Source organism: Ptychodera flava, chromosome 10 (genome assembly GCF_041260155.1).
Source record: "Ptychodera flava strain L36383 chromosome 10, AS_Pfla_20210202, whole genome shotgun sequence".
In the NCBI taxonomy this organism is placed as follows: Eukaryota; Metazoa; Hemichordata; class Enteropneusta; family Ptychoderidae; genus Ptychodera; species Ptychodera flava.
This window is the reverse complement of record NC_091937.1, coordinates 10,065,202-10,082,107: the sequence shown is the minus strand read 5'-3', so window position 1 is coordinate 10,082,107 and position 16,906 is coordinate 10,065,202. Positions and strand designations below refer to the sequence as shown.

The window sequence follows — 16,906 nt, the reverse complement described above, 5'->3', positions numbered from 1 at the left end:
ATGTAATGTAATGTAATGTAATGCAATGTACGCCATATAATGTTATTTCAGTAAATTGATTTCATGTAATGTAAGGTTCGGTAGAATGGTTGGAAAGAAACATAATGTTAAGTTATGTAGGATCATGATCAATATCAAAGAAAGAAAGAACTGTGACGTTGCATCAAAACTCGCGCTAGAACTACCTGTAGCGGCGTAGGCTATAGGGACTTTCCCTTTTCTCTGTGTGCACGATGTTAGGAGGGATTTAACTTACGTATCTGGAAAATCTTCTGATCTTCACGTAGTATGCGGCAGTCCTGTTTCTCTGAACAGTACGCCGATATCGCGTACTGGGTTTTAGGTGTTTCAGTAGCCCAGGCGGATAAGGTACTAACCGTATACGGGACTTAAATTCAGAACTCCGCTGAAAGACAATGAGTCATGTGAATATCACGCGTCCATGAAACAATTTCGACTTTTGTGTCGACCGTACATGTTTTATTTCGTTCTTTAAATACACCAGGGCTTTGTAATTTACAAATGACGTTATCATTTGTGAATGCTGGAAAGTCTAAGCGAACAACAATATTCAAATTACTTCGTGGGGGGGGGGGGGGGGGTGAAGCTCAATGTCGACCAAATTCGAACTCGGTACAACTGTAACTATAGGAACTCCGACTTAACAATGGATTGTCGCCCATTCTGCAATGGCGGTGGTACAGTATACTGTCACAGTCACTATTGCACCCCTATATACATTATTGTTTTTTTAATTATCCGAAATGGTAAGAATAGAAACGCGCTTGCGTTACAATATGTACCTTTGACATGTTCTGTACGCTGTTTACAAAGTTAGGGGGCATGCAACATTGGCGATAATTCATTGAGGTATTTTCGATTTTAAGCAAAAAGTAGGCATTCCCAGTCACTGTTGTACAGGGTTCGTATTTGATCGAGATTAAGCAAGAGAGCACTTTTTTCTTTGTAGTGTGTTTCATACATATAATGTGTATGACTTGAAGTTTCAAAGCAATCTCCTGTGAAGATATGTAAAACTGATGAAGTCACAATTTTTTGTGTAACCTTTACAAAACAGCGCCCTCAGACATCTTGCATGCATGCCTCTTGTGGATAACATGCATCGCGTTTTCAAACTTTCTTCGTCTACTAACAAATAAAAGGTTATCGGTAATCATTTTCACAACAATATACAAGCATACAGGGATTTAAAACCCAATATTTGCTCAATGACGAGTCGCACTCGAGTGATGTGTCCGTATTTTGACCGGTTACGAAGCACACATATCAGCCCCTCTGCGACAGTGATACGAGGTCCATCAAACACGTAGGGTCAAGCTCGAACTCAATGTGAACCACTCTCTGCGGCAAATCAATTGTTTTGCAGCGAGACAGTGACCTAGCAGAGTCGCAGAAGAAAAATAAAAACAAACAACACTTTAGACAGGTGCAGCCAACGGAGCTATTCATCGAAAAAGCTATTCCAGGAGCAATTTTTGAGGGCAGGGGAAATTTTAATTTTGCTAGGGCAGGGGACATGTTTTTAGGTGGCAGGGGAGCAAATTTTAGGTTTTTTTTGTAGGGCAGGGCGGATATCGGTTGATTGTCATGGGGACAGGGCTTGGCGGAAAACTTTTTGAGGGGAATTGTTTCCAGGGCAGGGGAAATTGGCAAGTTTTTTTTCGCCACAGGGCGAGGGAGCTTCAAAATTCACAGTGGGAAAGGGAAACAGGCAAAATAAGTGCGGAGTGGGTAAAAATGAAGTTTGAGTGTGGGAGGGTAAGTCGAAAAATGTTCTGTGGGAGGGCAAATTATGAACAGCTAGTTAATTACCCTCTTGACTTAAAATTAGTCAATTCACATTATTTGTCATGCACAATATATCTTATCATAGTAAGGACCTTTTAAAAGTGCATTGTTCGTTGGCTGCACCTGTTTAGATACATCCTACCTGTGATATCGGGTCAAGGGTTATCGCTGCTATATATATAGCGATGACCCTTGACCCGGGTGCTTTCGATAGACGCCACAGCACCGCTGCGATATCACAGCTAGATGCATCCATGATTCAATCTACATATAGCATCCGTAGGTCAGTCAGTTTAGACTTAGTCAAATTTACCATGTTAGAAATGAGCTTTGTGATAGAGTGAAGGACGAAGTTGATGACAGGTAATCTTACATGATGTAAATTTTGAAACTTTACCGTTATTGATCATGTGCAATGGCGATATACATTTAATTTTGCGTAGTACCAACAACATCTCTTAAACGTATTTACATGGTATAGTTTTGGGAGATTATTTTCGTTCCTTGTTTGTCATGCTTGATAAATTTGACTGAACGACCTACAGACAAACTTTTCTGAACGACCCCCAGCTACAGCTAATGTTTTACCTTCTAAGAAATATTTGTTATTCTGTAATATTGTAACTGCACGATACTCTACGGCCATTCAGAATCACTTTATGAATCGGGAACGTTTGGTAAATTTCCAGTTGTGATAAATGTCGGGTTTAGGTGGCTAATTAATGCAATCCACGTAATTTCACTATTCTGGTTCTAAAACTTGTCAACGGGAAAACTGACCTGTGCAGCGGTCGATGATGCAGTGTCGACCGTACTCGCCGAACAGATGACATGCAAACCACTGTGCAAAGGAACACTTTTCCACGGAAGGTGTCGGTTTGAAATTTTAAATGTTAATTCTGATTTTAACTTGACTTTCTTTCTGTCCCCTCAGCTGTTTTTATGAACATCCAAACGCTCCGCTATAAGAAGTTACATATTAAGTAAACTATTCTCCCATACAGTGTTACTTTGAACTGGAGGTTACGATGTATCTTTCATAACAAGCTTCAACTAAACTTCAAAAAATTAGCATAACTTCAGTGTCTTTTACATTTATTTTTTGTATTCAATCGCTCTTAAAAGATGTGCAAAAATATTCAAACAATACGCAAGAGCAAGTATTCTGTACGATACCCAGTTTTTTTCACGTTGTTGTCATGCATTTTCGTTTCCTATTCCCATCCATCGCCTTTTTACACAAGTAACGATTACAACCGGCGCACACATAGCCCTAGACTTAGTTCAAGTCTGTAATTTGTGAATGTGTGAGTGGAGTGAGAGCGATGATTTGTGTTCTGTTTTCATTTGAAACGCGTGAGTGGGGTGAACGCTATACAGGGGAGTTTCACCCGGAATCACAGAAACTAACTCACTACTGCGTAGACTCAAAGGTAATGCATTTAATCGCAGGGAAAACCTGGCCTTGACTGCCAAAGTCCAAATAGGTAGGTACGACATAGGAGAAACACAAGAGAAATTATTATAAATGATTTTATTTTTTAAAAATTCACCGACTTGAACCAAGTCTAACATAACCCCTACCCTGAAATAACAATATCCGTATGTCCTATAATCTTTCTCCTACACATATAAAAGTTGTATCGATGACTTAATGAATTGATTGACCTGCCTCACTGAGAACCTTATCAGTTTACTGATCGATCGACCAATCCGTCGTTTACGTTGATACACAGGTTGAAAAAGCACCCATTTGTTTTCAAAACAACAACAGCAACAAGAAAATTGTATAGGTTTCAGAACTTTGCAAAGCATGTATTTGGTCTTTGAAAAGACACTATTGAGATCAGGAAATGTCTTCAACAGATGTCAAGTCAATATCTTCAATTCGACGTTGTCTATATCTTTTTCCGCGCCCCGAGGCGACTTTCTGCATGATTATAAATACAGCAATGGTAACTCCAGAGATTGCGACCATCATGTATGCAAAAGTGTCGTAGCCATGAACTGTGAAAAGCTTTCCAAGGATCAAGGGTAAAGACGTTGAAGCTACTGCAACGCCTACAAGAGTGAAGGAAGTGATCTTGCCCGTGAGCTTGATGTACTGCTCAGCCCACGTGATCCCGCAACCAAATAGAGGAGCCGAGAAGATTCCGTGGAAACAAGTCACTACCCAGAGTACCTCGGGAACAGTTCCTCCAAACGCGGCAAGCAGAGTTGTTGTAAAGACTAATCCAACCAAGTCTATGATAATCATCGTCTTCGGGGATAGAAACTTAGCTTCGAAGATGCTCATTCCTCGTGATGCAGCGAAGCAACCCCAAAACAGTGACGTCAGATAGCTCGCTGTCTTTGTAGTAAAACCAAGGTTCATATTAATGGCATAAGTGTATATAAACATACCGTAAATTAAATGTGTTGAGATTGCTAGAGCTGAGAAGGCACACAAAAGTATAATAAGAACGATCATGGAAAGCCTAGCTTTGTTTCGGCTATCTTCATCATCTGTTTGATCAGCAGTCGCGGGTTTTGTAATTTTTAGCGTACGATTGCCTTTAAAAAAGAATATAAAGTAGATTGGCGATATAATTATCATATAACACGATAATATTGTGTAAGGAATCCATATTTTTGAAACACGACGTCGTCTGTTGCCATTTGAAGGCTCGCGGTCATTGGCGTCTTGTTGGGTGAGATTATAAAGAGATCTGTTTAATTTGTAAGCGCAAGCGGGTTCCAACCCACAATCTTTGTTTTGAAATTCGTCGGTTTCTTTCATTCTACCAAAGTGGTCGACGACTTCCTTATAAGAATCATTTTCGATGCTTTGGCGGATTTGCAAAATCAACGACAAGTTGCTGCCTTGCAGTGGTGGGTTCACTGATGACGTAAGTGCAGAAGTGATGTGTGTCCCATTGTTGTTGTCCATCTCAATCAGGAATGGTGAGGCGAGCAAAGGACTTAGAGTAGCGCCAAGGGCATATGAAAACTGGAGAGCTTGCACGTAGATATGACAGTCTCTTCGCCATATCTTCACGCAAATACTGTATGTTCCTGGAAGAGTAGAAGCAGAAGTTTTTATCTTGAAAACATAAATTCTTGTTTCAACAGATGATTTCGTATAAAGGAAAAGTATGCTATAATATGACACAATATTATTTGTGACCAACATATCCTAAGGTAGTATTGGTGCAAAACAATGAGCGGTATTCGAATTTTTGACCTTGTTTCGCGTTCATTTATTGATAAAAGAATTCTGTCTTAATATTTTTAAATCAGCCCACGTACCTGTCTCAATAAATCCGTCGGCTATTCCAGTAAGTACACTGATAGTCAGAAGTAGTGGTAGAGATTGACACAAACTCATTGGTGCTATAACTACACTGGAGGAGACTAGTGAGAGCGCCATCACTAGGTCATTGTTGAAGGTGTCGTAGCAGACACCACTTGTCAACGTCCCAACAGCAAATCCAACACTCACAAACACAACGATCATAACAATGCGGTCGATATGGACTCCTGTGGTCCACTGAAAGTCTGGAAAACTGGGTCCTAATATTGCTGCATACATGCCCTGAAGAAAGTATATTACATTGTCAATTAGTACCTCAAAAGTTACTGTACTCACATCGGCTGTACGTGCCTACACATACATGTATGCACGTATATGTGTATCCTATCTATCTATCTATCTATCTATCTATCTATCTATCTATCTATCTATCTATCTATCTATCTGATACATTTTGGCATTAGACGAATAGACATATTGTCTAAGGGACGGACCATTAGATCTTGGGAGGGGGGGTCAAAAACAGAAAAAAAAAAATTTCAGAGCAGAAAGTTAGGAAAAAAAAAATTTCAAACTAGTTCGCAAAATAAAAAAAAAATAAATAAGAAGACAAAGGCGTAAAAAAAAAATCTGCAAAAGTCTTTAAAATTTTGAATTTTTTTTAGATTTTACCGACAGAAAGCAACTTTCTGTATTTTTAGTACATCCTCCAGGCACATTTTAAATTTTAATTTATACATTTAGAGTGACTGTATCCCTTATACTGGAAGTTGTGATTATCTTATCTTTTCAGGACTTTTGTATTCTGATCACTTGAAAATTATGAAATTATACAGCCTGTTTTCTACTTGTTTCCTGCGTACAAACCAAGCAGGTACACTAGGTAAAACATTGAAACTATAGTATGGTTGTCAAGACAGAAAGTTGTATTTGCCTTTTAAGATCAAGGTAAACAGATGCAGGCCACATCAGTTTCATTTTTTTCACAGCATTTTATTGCAATGATGAATGCAAGAATGGGTGAACAAGTAGAAACACGTCAATAATGATAAAACAACAAATTAAGTCATTATGTATTATTTTGCTTTTAGAAAGTCATTTTCAATTCTTTTTTCTCAAAAAACAGCCTCAAAAAACAACAGCAACACATGTTTTAACATTCAACAATACACTACGTAGAATGCCATCTATCCAACAAATCCCAACACAAAAACACACAAAAGGGTTGAACTTTGAAAGTTTCTCGATAGCAAATACTGAATAAATCTGCATGAATAATCGTTTTTGTATAGCAAATTTCAAAGACATTGGACAAGCCCTTTCAGAGAATACAGATTTTTTGACCATGAATGGCATAAATTGCCCTAAAAAGACAAATATTGAAATTTCAACACATCTATACACATCCAATCAATTTGGACATGCTGCTACAGAGAAATAGATGTTTTGATCAAAAAAGGGCAACAACTGCTCTAAAAACACAAATATGCAAATTTCACTATATTTAAATATTTAGCTTATTTTAGCTTCTCAGCTTGTCAAAATCAATCGTAAATAATGAGATATGCATGATGTTTGGTGGGGTGAATGTAGGCATTTCACCACGCAGTAGAAAGGGAAGCCAGGAAACCAAAATAGTCAATTTTCAAAACTACAGGAAGTTACTGAGGAGCAAGAAGACCATGTTTCAGAGGAAGATGTGTAATCCGAAAAAAATGCTCCCAAAGTGCAACCAAATAACACCATTTTAATCTCTATTTTTCAAAAGCTCCAACGGCAGCAGGGGGACACCCCCTCCTGACCTCCCCCCGCAAAAATACTCCCCAAGTGCCACCAAATAACACCATTTTAATCTCTATTTTTCAAAAGCTCCAACGGCAGCAGGGGGACACCCCCTCCTGACCTCCCCCCGCAAAAATACTCCCCAAGTGCCACCAAATAACACCATTTTAATCTCTATTTTTCAAAAGCTCCAACGGCAGCAGGGGGACACCCCCTCCTGACCTCCCCCCGCAAAAATACTCCCCAAGTGCCACCAAATAACACCATTTTAATCTCTATTTTTCAAAAGCTCCAACGGCAGCAGGGGGACACCCCTCCTGACCTCACCCCCCATGACCGCTTGCGTGGCCGCTTGTGGTGCTTGGCACCACATCTTTGCCCTCTTTATCTTCAGACAGCGACGAACTAAAAAAGAATTATAAATCTGAAAATTTACTCTGAAAAAAAAAATTTGCACAGCTAATCTCAATTGGAAAAAAAAAATTCAGAAATTTACAATAGTAAAAAAAAAAAATTCACAATTTCATTGTGACCACCCCCCTCCCAAGGTCTAATGGTCCATCCCTAAATCGAGGTGTTGCCAACACTGTCAGGTGCAATTACCAGCGAAGCGGTAACATGAGTCGATCATTAAAAATCAACTCTGCAGAAGTTGAAACATCGTCTAGCAGACGATCAGACGTAGTCTAAACAACACCACCACATATGTCCAAGCACTGTCCAAGGCTTATCACTTGCTTCCAGGTGTAGTTGTTTTGACTACATCTGACCTGCTGCAAGACAATGTTTCAACTTTGGTTGACTTGATTTCTATGTGGTCGACTGGAATTGCTGCTCAGCTGATAATTACATCTGACAGTGCTGGCAACACCTCAATTTAGACGATATCCACTTCGCGCAATGCCAATGCTTCAAAGTAAACCACTGTATATTCTGTATTCCCCTGCTTACGACGTCAGTGATATGGTAATGCTGTTGGCGCTGTTTTCGATTAGTGGGCCTGGTTAGCGCCGTTTTGTGGGCTATATATGGAGTTTTTTGAAATATTAGGTAATCATAACTTTACAGAAAAACAAAAATATTGATAGCGACGATTTTGGCGGTTTTTGTGATTTTTCTGTCGTCTGCTACTTCCAGTGTCAGCTCGCCAACCGAGTCGTAAACAGCTGAGTTATCGGTCAAACTTGACGAATTTATCAGCGAACGAGAATCGAATCTTAAGCATCTAATATATTAAAATCTAAAAATAAGGCTGTTAGGCAACTGATAAAATGTTTAGTATAAAAATGTCCTGAAAACATTTGCAGTGTAGAGACAATCGGACGTAGCACTCCATCTTTTTCTCGTTCGAATATGCACGAATTTCCAGGCCAGGAAACCTGTCATATTAAACTATTACAAAGGTAAATCAGTAAGGTCTTCTCACGGCAACTCTTCGGTGGGATCAATTTCTGTATAATCTGAATTACCTTAAATAGATTAACCCAGCAGGCAATCAAACGTCAGCTAATTCCTTTAATAACTCAGTTGATGGAGCAACCTGTCACGGTGAATTCGGGAGATGTGGGTTTAACTCTCCATACTTCACATTTTCCAGCCTCAAAATATTTTAGTCTAGAGCCGACCAGATGTGGTTGTGTTTATTTTCTTATGAAAATGTAGAATGTAGAATAATGTCCATGTTACGTTACATTGGAGAAAACATTCCATATGGACAAATGCTACTTACCAAACCCATAGAGGCCATGAACAATGGCAGCGTTCTAAGTAGACGATGCGACTGTTTATGATCGCTATATGTGTCGTCAATCGTATCTTCTCGCTTTACTTCCACGGAATCGGTAAGTAGGTCTATCTGAGCATGCCTATCGATCTCTTCCTGGTTGTCAACTTTGACCTCTTCTTTTACATCCATCTCTACAGTATTAACTTAAGACATAGTTAATGTCATCATAATTGGTCCTGCCTTCTCTTGAGAAGAATTATGACGTATCTAGGATGTACAATTGTGTTCGTTAAAAAGAAATTCTCTCATCATCTGAAACAACAGTGTAGCCGAAAATTTACATAACATTTTGCCGGAATCGCTATGTATTCTTTGTTTTTCAGATAAAAAATGGTTGACTGAATAATGTCACGGATTCAAAGACCTCGCTTGCCTTGAAATTTAATATATGTAGAGCGTCCTCGGCCTACTAAGACTATTGACATATCCTATTAGTGCAAGATACAGGGCAGATTAGTATTAATTTAGGCAAATTATATTAATGAGCAATGATTCGGTATTGAAATTTTATAATAATGATTCTTTATCAATGTGGAATATTCATCTGCCCCGAATTGTGCATTATATCGGCAGCTACGTACAAAGTTCAAGCTGTGTAGGTACTCGCTTTAAAGGTAACCATTGTTAGTGTTAGTCGCGCCATGATTGTAATATGAATTATGTACGCGAACATATCTTTCGCATGGTATGTGACTTATGGACTTTGAATGTAAGAGACTTAAGTCATGTTTGGTGTACCCAACTAGCGTCAGCAGATTCATCAAAGATGACAGTAATCATGTTAATCGGTTGAAACCAGCCGTCTAGGTTGTGTCAAACTTACCGCTCTGACAATTTTAAAGGGATTTCACGTGGTCTTTCTCAAAATTGAAGATATAGTGTGTTTCTGTAGAGTTCGCCAATTCAGCTTGAACTGTTTCGCTCGCGACCTTGTACAATGGTTAGATTCGGCCACGTGAGTACCCGTAGCGAGTTATGCCTGGACACGACTCTGAACAATGACAGAGTGACTAACTACTGGTCCACTGCCCCATTTCTACCGCTAGCCTCGCTGCTCACGAAAATAGGGTGAGGTATGGGTCATTGTAAGCATAGCTATCATTGGTCAATAGTACGATTGCAGTGATTGCGTTGATTTTATTTCCAACTTAGGGAGCATTCGTTATTTACGGGGAGGGGGGTTGGTGGAAATCAGGGGGGTTGACTTTTACAAAACCGCTTTTTAGGGGGGGGTCAAATTTTACAATCAATGATTGAAGGGGGGGTCAAATTTTACAAAGGTTTGTATTGAGTTATGGAAAACAAAATTGACTTTGGAATTTCACCGAAATGTTGCTTGTGTAACCGATGTTTCGAGACGGCAGAATAATAACCGACCGAAGCTCAGCCAAATTTATTTCTCTAGCAGGGCCAACAAGTCCGAGACTGGCGTTAACCTCTCTAGAGCAGCAACAGAGCATGTAGCCCTGAGTACAGGTCTGTGTGTTCCTGGCGTATACGGCCTCCACCACAGCCCTGCAATGGTCTGTGGAGATAACTGGGGTCTCTGCAGCGAGATTCAAAATGGGGATCTCCATGGGTAAACAACTTGTCGAGTATGTTATGTTTCAGAAAATGAGCGGTTTTGGACGTTAGGAGAAGTCAATCGCATCTTTTCTGGGATTGGTTAGGAGGTAAAGGTAGGCAGGGAAAGGATTTTGCCCCAATAGAGCAGAATTTCGGCCAAAAAGACCCTTTAGTCTTCATTGCGGTCCAGATCCAGGCCGCAGAGACCTCAAGTCTGTTCAAAGACCATTGCAGGGCTTTGGTAGATGCCATATAATGCTGGGAACACACGTGCACACACGTGTACGCAGGGCTACAAAGCATGGGGCATGAAATGAGGAACCAACACACAGTCATATAATGTAACAAACAACTTCTGTATATTACTATATTGTGTCAAATATCGGGGTCTACATATAAAATAGTAATTTAACCGTACTTCAAAACTATAAATATTACTCCATGGTAACAGTAACCGTACTGATCGACCTCCCGACGGCAGGAGTCGAACACACTTTCATAACAAAACTCTGTTCAAACCCTTTCTAAAAGCTTAACAATTTCTATGGAAAACATAACGTTACCACAGAGGTACCTCAAACTTGACCACGCGGCTGGAAAACACAAATAGTTCACACGCGACTTTAACTAATGTTCAATGATGAGCACAATTGTAAGTCCCGTGTAATGTCTGCACATGAAAGTCGGCGACAACACACGCAATTCACTGCTAAGCAGCGTCCAGTTCAGCTACCACGGGAGCAGCCATCTTAGATCTTTTGTTTACTTCCGGTCGGGACATGCCGAACTAATCTGAAGTCTTCCTCTGCTAACTCCGCGCATCGACAAAAGTTCAGTGGAACGATCATAAATAATGTTCTCATGACAATCTCAGACATCTGACTGAACTCATAAACGGAATAAAGTTCACAGTTAACACACAATTTGCTGCAGAAAGATCAGCTTTCAACTTGTGGTGATATTATCATCTTAGCGTGCAGTGCGTATATTGCAAATATACGGCACGGCTTTCACTTGTGTGAGCAATGTTCGTTCCATCGACTAAAGTAGAAGATGGCGTAGGGTTTAAATAAACAGTCCGATCCGCATAAAATTCGATCTCTGCCACTCACCGGTTTCTTTACATATCTGCTGACTTGAGTAAGACTCAAAATAGAGAAATATCTGACTTAAAAAGCACACGCTTACACTCAAACCTTCCAGTGCCAGTGCAGCATGCAATGTAAAACACTCTCTGGAAAGTTCCCGTCTTGGACTCCCTAGGTATACAGTGATAACACACAAGAACTCCCAGGCAAAATAGAAAATACACAGGTCCTCCATACATAATCTATGAGAAGCTATGAATAATTTCTTTTAAATACAAAACTAGCTAAATCTGTGTATTTATAGACTCTTGATTATTGATATTAATGTACTTGATAAGACTAGGGTAGTTACCAGTGCATGTGTGAGCAAGAAATTTGATTTTGGAATTTCACCGAATTGTTAATTCACTATCTTGTCAGAGGAAACTATGAATAATTTTTTTTCCATTACAAAACTAGTTAAATCTGTGTATTTATGTACGCTTGATTATTGATATTAATTTACTTGATTAGACTAGGGTGGTAACAAGTGGATGTTTGTGCAAGAAATTTGATTTTGGAATGTCACCGAAATGTTGATTCACTATCTTGTCTATATGGAAACTATGAATATTTTTTTCCAATATAAAACTAGGTAAATCTGTGTATTTATGTACTCTTGATTATTGATATTAGTGTACTTGATTAGACTAGAGCGATTACAAGTTCATGTGTATGCAAAAAATTTGATTTTGACATTTCACCAAAAATGTTGATTCTCTAGTATGTGAGGAAACTTTTTCAGCCCGGGGCCACAGGGTGCGAAGGGTTAATGAATCAAATCTGATGAAATTTTTTTTCATGGGGGGTCACATTTTACAATTGATGAATTGAGGGGGGGTCAAATTTTTTACGTTTTATTTGTCGCTCAAATTCCACCGCCCCCCTCCCCGTAAATAACGAATGCTCCCTTAGAACTATTTTCGAATTAAGATTTCGTATGCCCACGAAGCAATTTTACCCCCATGTTTACCCAAATCGAGCATACTATGTCGACATTGAATAAAAAAGGAAACTTATTTTTGAGTCACTGGTGTTCATGCGAAAGGGGGACAATCTGTCACGTCTGAGAAAAAAAAAACATAGACGATAATCGTCATTTCACCACTAAATGCTATCATAGAAGTTCAAAGTCGGAGATTTAAAAGTGAAGCCGGACAAAATACTTCAACGTTCGATGCTTCGTCGTCTAATTTCCAAGCTTGCCACAATACTGATGTGCTGATCACATGATTTTGTCAGGTGACTGTGCTCATTAATGTGCAGTCAAAATTCTGATTGAAATATTAACCGAAAGCTGATCCAATTATCGTGAGCTGCGCAGCCAGCGGGTAGAAATGGGGTAGGGGACCAGACTGTACATTCATCGCGTTTACGTCAGCAGACAGATAGAGGGCACACTAGTGTAACGGTAAGGTTAAACAGTCCACTACCCCCCCCCCCACCACCACCACAAATTCCACAGTAATCTACTGCCTTATCTCAACTGCAGAGCTAAATACTGCCCTTATTTCAGCAGCACGATTTTGTTCTCCAAATTAAAGAGTTCCTTGCAAAGAAGCGAATACTACTCCAAACCAACCAGCTGCGTGTTTTAGTGGGCTTCATATTGAATAAAGGATAAAATAATCCTGCCTCTATCTCTTCCTAGAGGGTTAGTATTGCCCTGAACCCAAGAAACTGCTAAACGCTTTTGTTTTGAAAATAAGCTTAAATATTCACTTGATACAAACTGCGACAGGTCATATTGGGTCTTGCTCCATTAAAAAGAAACCTTGCTGAGATTCAGTAACAGGACATGATGCGAATCATTCTTATTCAAGAACACTGGGATCCATTCTACCGAAATTTATTTTGTAGATTCAGAAACAACTTAATGCTTCCGTATTTCGTACGGCGTTCACCTTGTCTGGTCTTCGTAGGCAACTATGTCTGCTGTAAGTCAAGATTGGTGACGATTCTTTCACACTTATATATATATATATATATATATATATATATATATATATATATATATATATATATATATATATATATATATATATATATATATATATATATTTTCAAAATACAGACGGTTAGTGTTGACCGATATGTTTTATTTTTGTTTGAAATTACATCTTATTGTACGCAGTCGTTCTTTGTATTTTTCAGCTATTCTTTTCAGTTCAGTTGAGATCTTAGCGCGTCTTTTTCTCTCAAATAATACTTGAATTGTGGTATCATTGGTCAAGATGATTGAGTCAATGGTTAAGTTGAGGTATAAGATTGCTTTCTTTTTTACGAAACCCTTTTTTCGATTTGGTATCAAGGGTCACGATGATTAATTCAATTTCAGTCATTGAATTTCCACTCTCACTAATCTGAACAGGTTATTCATCGTTTCTGTGTCTCCTGTTATGTATGTATGTATGTATGTATGTATGTATGTATGTATGTATGTATGTATGTATGTATGTATGTATGTATGTATGTATGTATGCTTGCACGCTTAAGTGAGTAAATGTATGACCTTAGTCAATACCCCACCAAAGGTCAGAATCTGTCTTCAACAGACGGAAGGTCAACATCTTCACTTCGTTGCTCTACATACGTCTCCCCGCATCTCGAAGTTACTGTCTGCATCATCACATATACGACAATGTTAAGACCGCACATGGCAACCATCATGTACGCAAAGGAGCTGTAATTGTTGCCTTCAAAAAGTTTACCCAGCATAACAGGTAAAGTAGTTGAAGTGACTGCGGACCCAACGAGAGTTAGAGAAGTAGCTTTGCCAGTAAGCTTCACGTGTTGTTCAGCCCACGTGATCCCACAACCAAACAAAGAAGCCGAGAAGATTCCAAATAAACAACTCACTACCCAGAGTACCTCGGGCACCGTTCTTCCAAACGCGGCAAGCAGAACTGTTGTGAAGGCTAATCCAACCAAGTCTATGATAATCATCGTCTTCGGGGATAGAAACTTAGCTTCGAAGATGCTCATTCCTCGTGATGCAGCGAAGCAACCCCAAAACAGTGACGTCAGATAGCTCGCTGTCTTTGTGGTAAAACCAAGGTTCATGTTGATGGCATAGGTGTACACAAACATCCCGTAAAGCGTATACGATGAGAGAGCCAGAGCTGAGAAGGCACACAAAAGTGAAAGCAGCGCAACTGTGTACGCCACGCTCTTCCTGCGATCGCTTCTGTCTTTGCTGTCGGCTTTGGTCATATTCGTAACTTTTAAGGAGCGAGTGCCTTTTAAAAACAATGCAGTGAAAGGTATCGCTAAAATTATCAAGTAACACGACATGATTACATAAGGAATCCAGAGTTGTGAAGTAGTATTCTGCCTGGCGTTGGAAGGAAGCTGGCTGTCACTGGGTGTTTGATTGGTAGCATTGTGGCAACTGAGGTAGTTCTTCGCTGACTTTTCCCCGATCTGCGGTGCGAGAAATGTTTCGTTCGCTTCGGTTTTACCAAATCCGTATACATCTTGCAGACCATAATGTGTATCGACGCTCGTGTCGTTCCACCAAGACTGGTTTCTGTCCTCCAGTTTTGGGTGAACAGTTGAGGCAAGTCCAGGAGTGGTAATTGATGCATTGGTGCCACCAGTCTCAATCAAGAATGGCGACGCGAACAATGGACTGAGAGTGGCGCCAAGGGCAAATGAGAACTGGAGAATCTGTACATAGATATGACAGTCTCTTCGCCATATCTTCACACAAATACTGTACGCCCCTGTAAAGGTAAATGCATGTTTTTAGCGAATGTCTGTACCTTTCCAGACAGCCGTTAACTAGGAAAAATATCAGTGCACTTGACATCGCAATGAAGGCTAATTAAGATTAGCAGATCATACCAATAACTACTGCGTAGTATTGTAAAATTTCTCCGCCGGCTCTTAGATGAGTCACTTGAAGATAAATAATCACTTGGATGAAACGAGGAGCACTAGTATTTCAGTTTACTTGAAGTTCAGAAGTTTACCAAAACGTAAACGACGAACTATACACACGCCTCCGAAGACGTTCCATCGGTGATGATTATATTTTATTATGCATAACACACGCAAATGTATGGTTGCAATGGTGTTATTTTATGTAGAGCACGATTGAAACTAATTTGGGATAATTGGATCTTCATATTTTTCAGCTGGATGCTGTAATGTTACAAATTACTCATAAAAACAACCGTATAAAGTAAAACGAAAAGTAGATGAGCTTACATTTGCAGATTAAAGCGACATTACCTCACCATCCTATTATCCCAAATTAGGTCGATTCGTGTTGTAGGTGTGTTCGAACTATAAATAAAATTTGTGATGGACCTATCAGGACGAGGGTTGTACAATCCAACTCGACTCTGTCCTCCCTTCTTTCAGAAACTGTTTCTGCAATTTTTTTGTGATTGCAAGGAACCCACCTGTCTCAAGGAATCCATCAGCTATGCCAGATGCTAAACCCAGACTCAAAAGTAAGGGCAGAGATTGACACAAACTCAGTGCTACTACCACCACACTGAAGAAGACTAATGAGAGCGCCATCACTAGGTCGTTGTTGAAAGCATCGAAGCAGGCGCCACCTATCAACGAGCCAATCGCAAATCCAGCGCTCATCAGCACTACGATTATAACAATGCGATCAATGTGGATTCCTGTGTTCCATTGAAAATCAGGTAGGCTCGGTCCGATCAGTGCCACGTACATTCCCTGTAACGAAATTATTTGAATCAGATGTGTTTATTTTCACCTGAAAGCAGTGGAATTCATATCCAAGTCTTGTGAATATTGTCCTACTACACGCCTATCGGTGAAGTCACACTTTGCCAAAATTGACACTCCCCGGTCATAGAGACCATCGAATATCTTAGCTGAACGCTCGCTTGCCCAACAAAATCATCACATAGAATCGACACAGAGAGATAGACAAACAGATAGCGAGGCAGACAGAGAAACAGACAGAGAAACAGACAGACAGACAGACAGACAGTCGGAGACAGAGGGAGATAGAGAGTCAGCGAAAGAGAGAAAAAGATAAGAATGGAATAAAGAACTAGATGCACCAGTAAGACAGTCATGCTTTAAGGTATCTCACAATGCAACTTTAAGGAAGAAATCGATTTATGCTTCAGCTTCACAGCTTAAAGACTCTCTTCCAGCATCCACCACGTCCTATACGATGACGTAAATACAAATATACGCACCATGCCGATCGATACCAGGTACAGCAGCAGCGTTCTTGGTAAACGATGCGACGGCTGATATTCAGTGTAACCGCATGAGTCATCCCGATCTCCCAAAACTGAATTCTTTAGTAGATCAGTCTTTGCTTGCTGTCTGACGTCATCCTTGTTGTAATCTTTGACATCTTTCTTATCATCCATTGTGTCCGGGGAATCGATTATTGAGATATCTTCTGTCGTTATCTGTCAAATCGAGGAACAAAAATGTGTTACTGTCTGTTGAATACTTGTGTTTCTTGCTAGCATTGCTGTAACAAAACCAAAAACATAACACTAAAAGGTCGCAAATTAAAACTTGTATTGAAAGTTACCATAC

At 39.7% G+C, this 16,906-nt stretch overlaps 3 protein-coding genes across 5 annotated transcripts in view; all 3 read right to left on the bottom strand.

Annotated features, from left to right (window-relative positions):
- Positions 1-405, bottom strand: part of LOC139141949 (sodium-dependent glucose transporter 1A-like) — an 8,807-nt gene extending 8,402 nt beyond the window's left edge. Inside the window, exon 1 of one of the 2 annotated variants that reach the window (XM_070711726.1) lies at positions 257-405. The gene's annotated coding sequence lies outside the window, so the exon portion shown is untranslated. The remainder of the gene's footprint in view (positions 1-256) is intronic. The other variant, XM_070711725.1, reaches the window with a different exon arrangement.
- A 2,928-nt stretch (positions 406-3,333) lies between these two features.
- On the bottom strand, positions 3,334-9,605 carry LOC139141414 (sodium-dependent glucose transporter 1A-like). 2 transcript variants are annotated; one of them, XM_070711039.1, is made up of 4 exons: positions 9,493-9,601; positions 8,613-8,812; positions 5,098-5,383; positions 3,334-4,863 (listed from the first exon to the last, which is right to left on the bottom strand). In XM_070711039.1, the coding sequence occupies exons 2-4, from the start codon at positions 8,796-8,798 to the stop codon at positions 3,656-3,658; spliced, it is 1,680 nt and encodes a 559-aa protein (XP_070567140.1). In that variant the 5' UTR covers positions 8,799-8,812; positions 9,493-9,601; the 3' UTR covers positions 3,334-3,655. The 2 variants fall into 2 exon arrangements, with proteins under 2 accessions (XP_070567140.1, XP_070567139.1); XM_070711038.1 differs by having other exon boundaries at positions 8,613-9,605.
- Positions 9,606-13,811: 4,206 nt separating this feature from the next.
- On the bottom strand, positions 13,812-16,772 carry LOC139141947 (sodium-dependent glucose transporter 1A-like). Its single transcript, XM_070711724.1, has 3 exons — positions 16,552-16,772; positions 15,772-16,057; positions 13,812-15,087 (listed from the first exon to the last, which is right to left on the bottom strand). The coding sequence occupies exons 1-3, from the start codon at positions 16,729-16,731 to the stop codon at positions 13,898-13,900; spliced, it is 1,656 nt and encodes a 551-aa protein (XP_070567825.1). The 5' UTR covers positions 16,732-16,772; the 3' UTR covers positions 13,812-13,897.
- Positions 16,773-16,906: the final 134 nt, after the last annotated feature.

Excerpts from the sequence above, each read along its gene's own strand:
- LOC139141414 (XM_070711038.1), bottom strand. The coding sequence starts at position 8,798 with ATGGATGTAAAAGAAGAGGTCAAAGTTGACAACCAGGAAGAGATCGAT. Across the intron at positions 5,384-8,612 it reads TCATGGCCTCTATGGGTTTG|GGCATGTATGCAGCAATATT; the intron begins GTAAGTAGCATT and ends TACTTTCTTCAG. Across the intron at positions 4,864-5,097 it reads CGACGGATTTATTGAGACAG|GAACATACAGTATTTGCGTG; the intron begins GTACGTGGGCTG and ends CTACTCTTCCAG.
- LOC139141947 (XM_070711724.1), bottom strand. The coding sequence starts at position 16,731 with ATGGATGATAAGAAAGATGTCAAAGATTACAACAAGGATGACGTCAGA. Across the intron at positions 16,058-16,551 it reads ACCTGGTATCGATCGGCATG|GGAATGTACGTGGCACTGAT; the intron begins GTGCGTATATTT and ends ATTTCGTTACAG. Across the intron at positions 15,088-15,771 it reads TGATGGATTCCTTGAGACAG|GGGCGTACAGTATTTGTGTG; the intron begins GTGGGTTCCTTG and ends TTACCTTTACAG.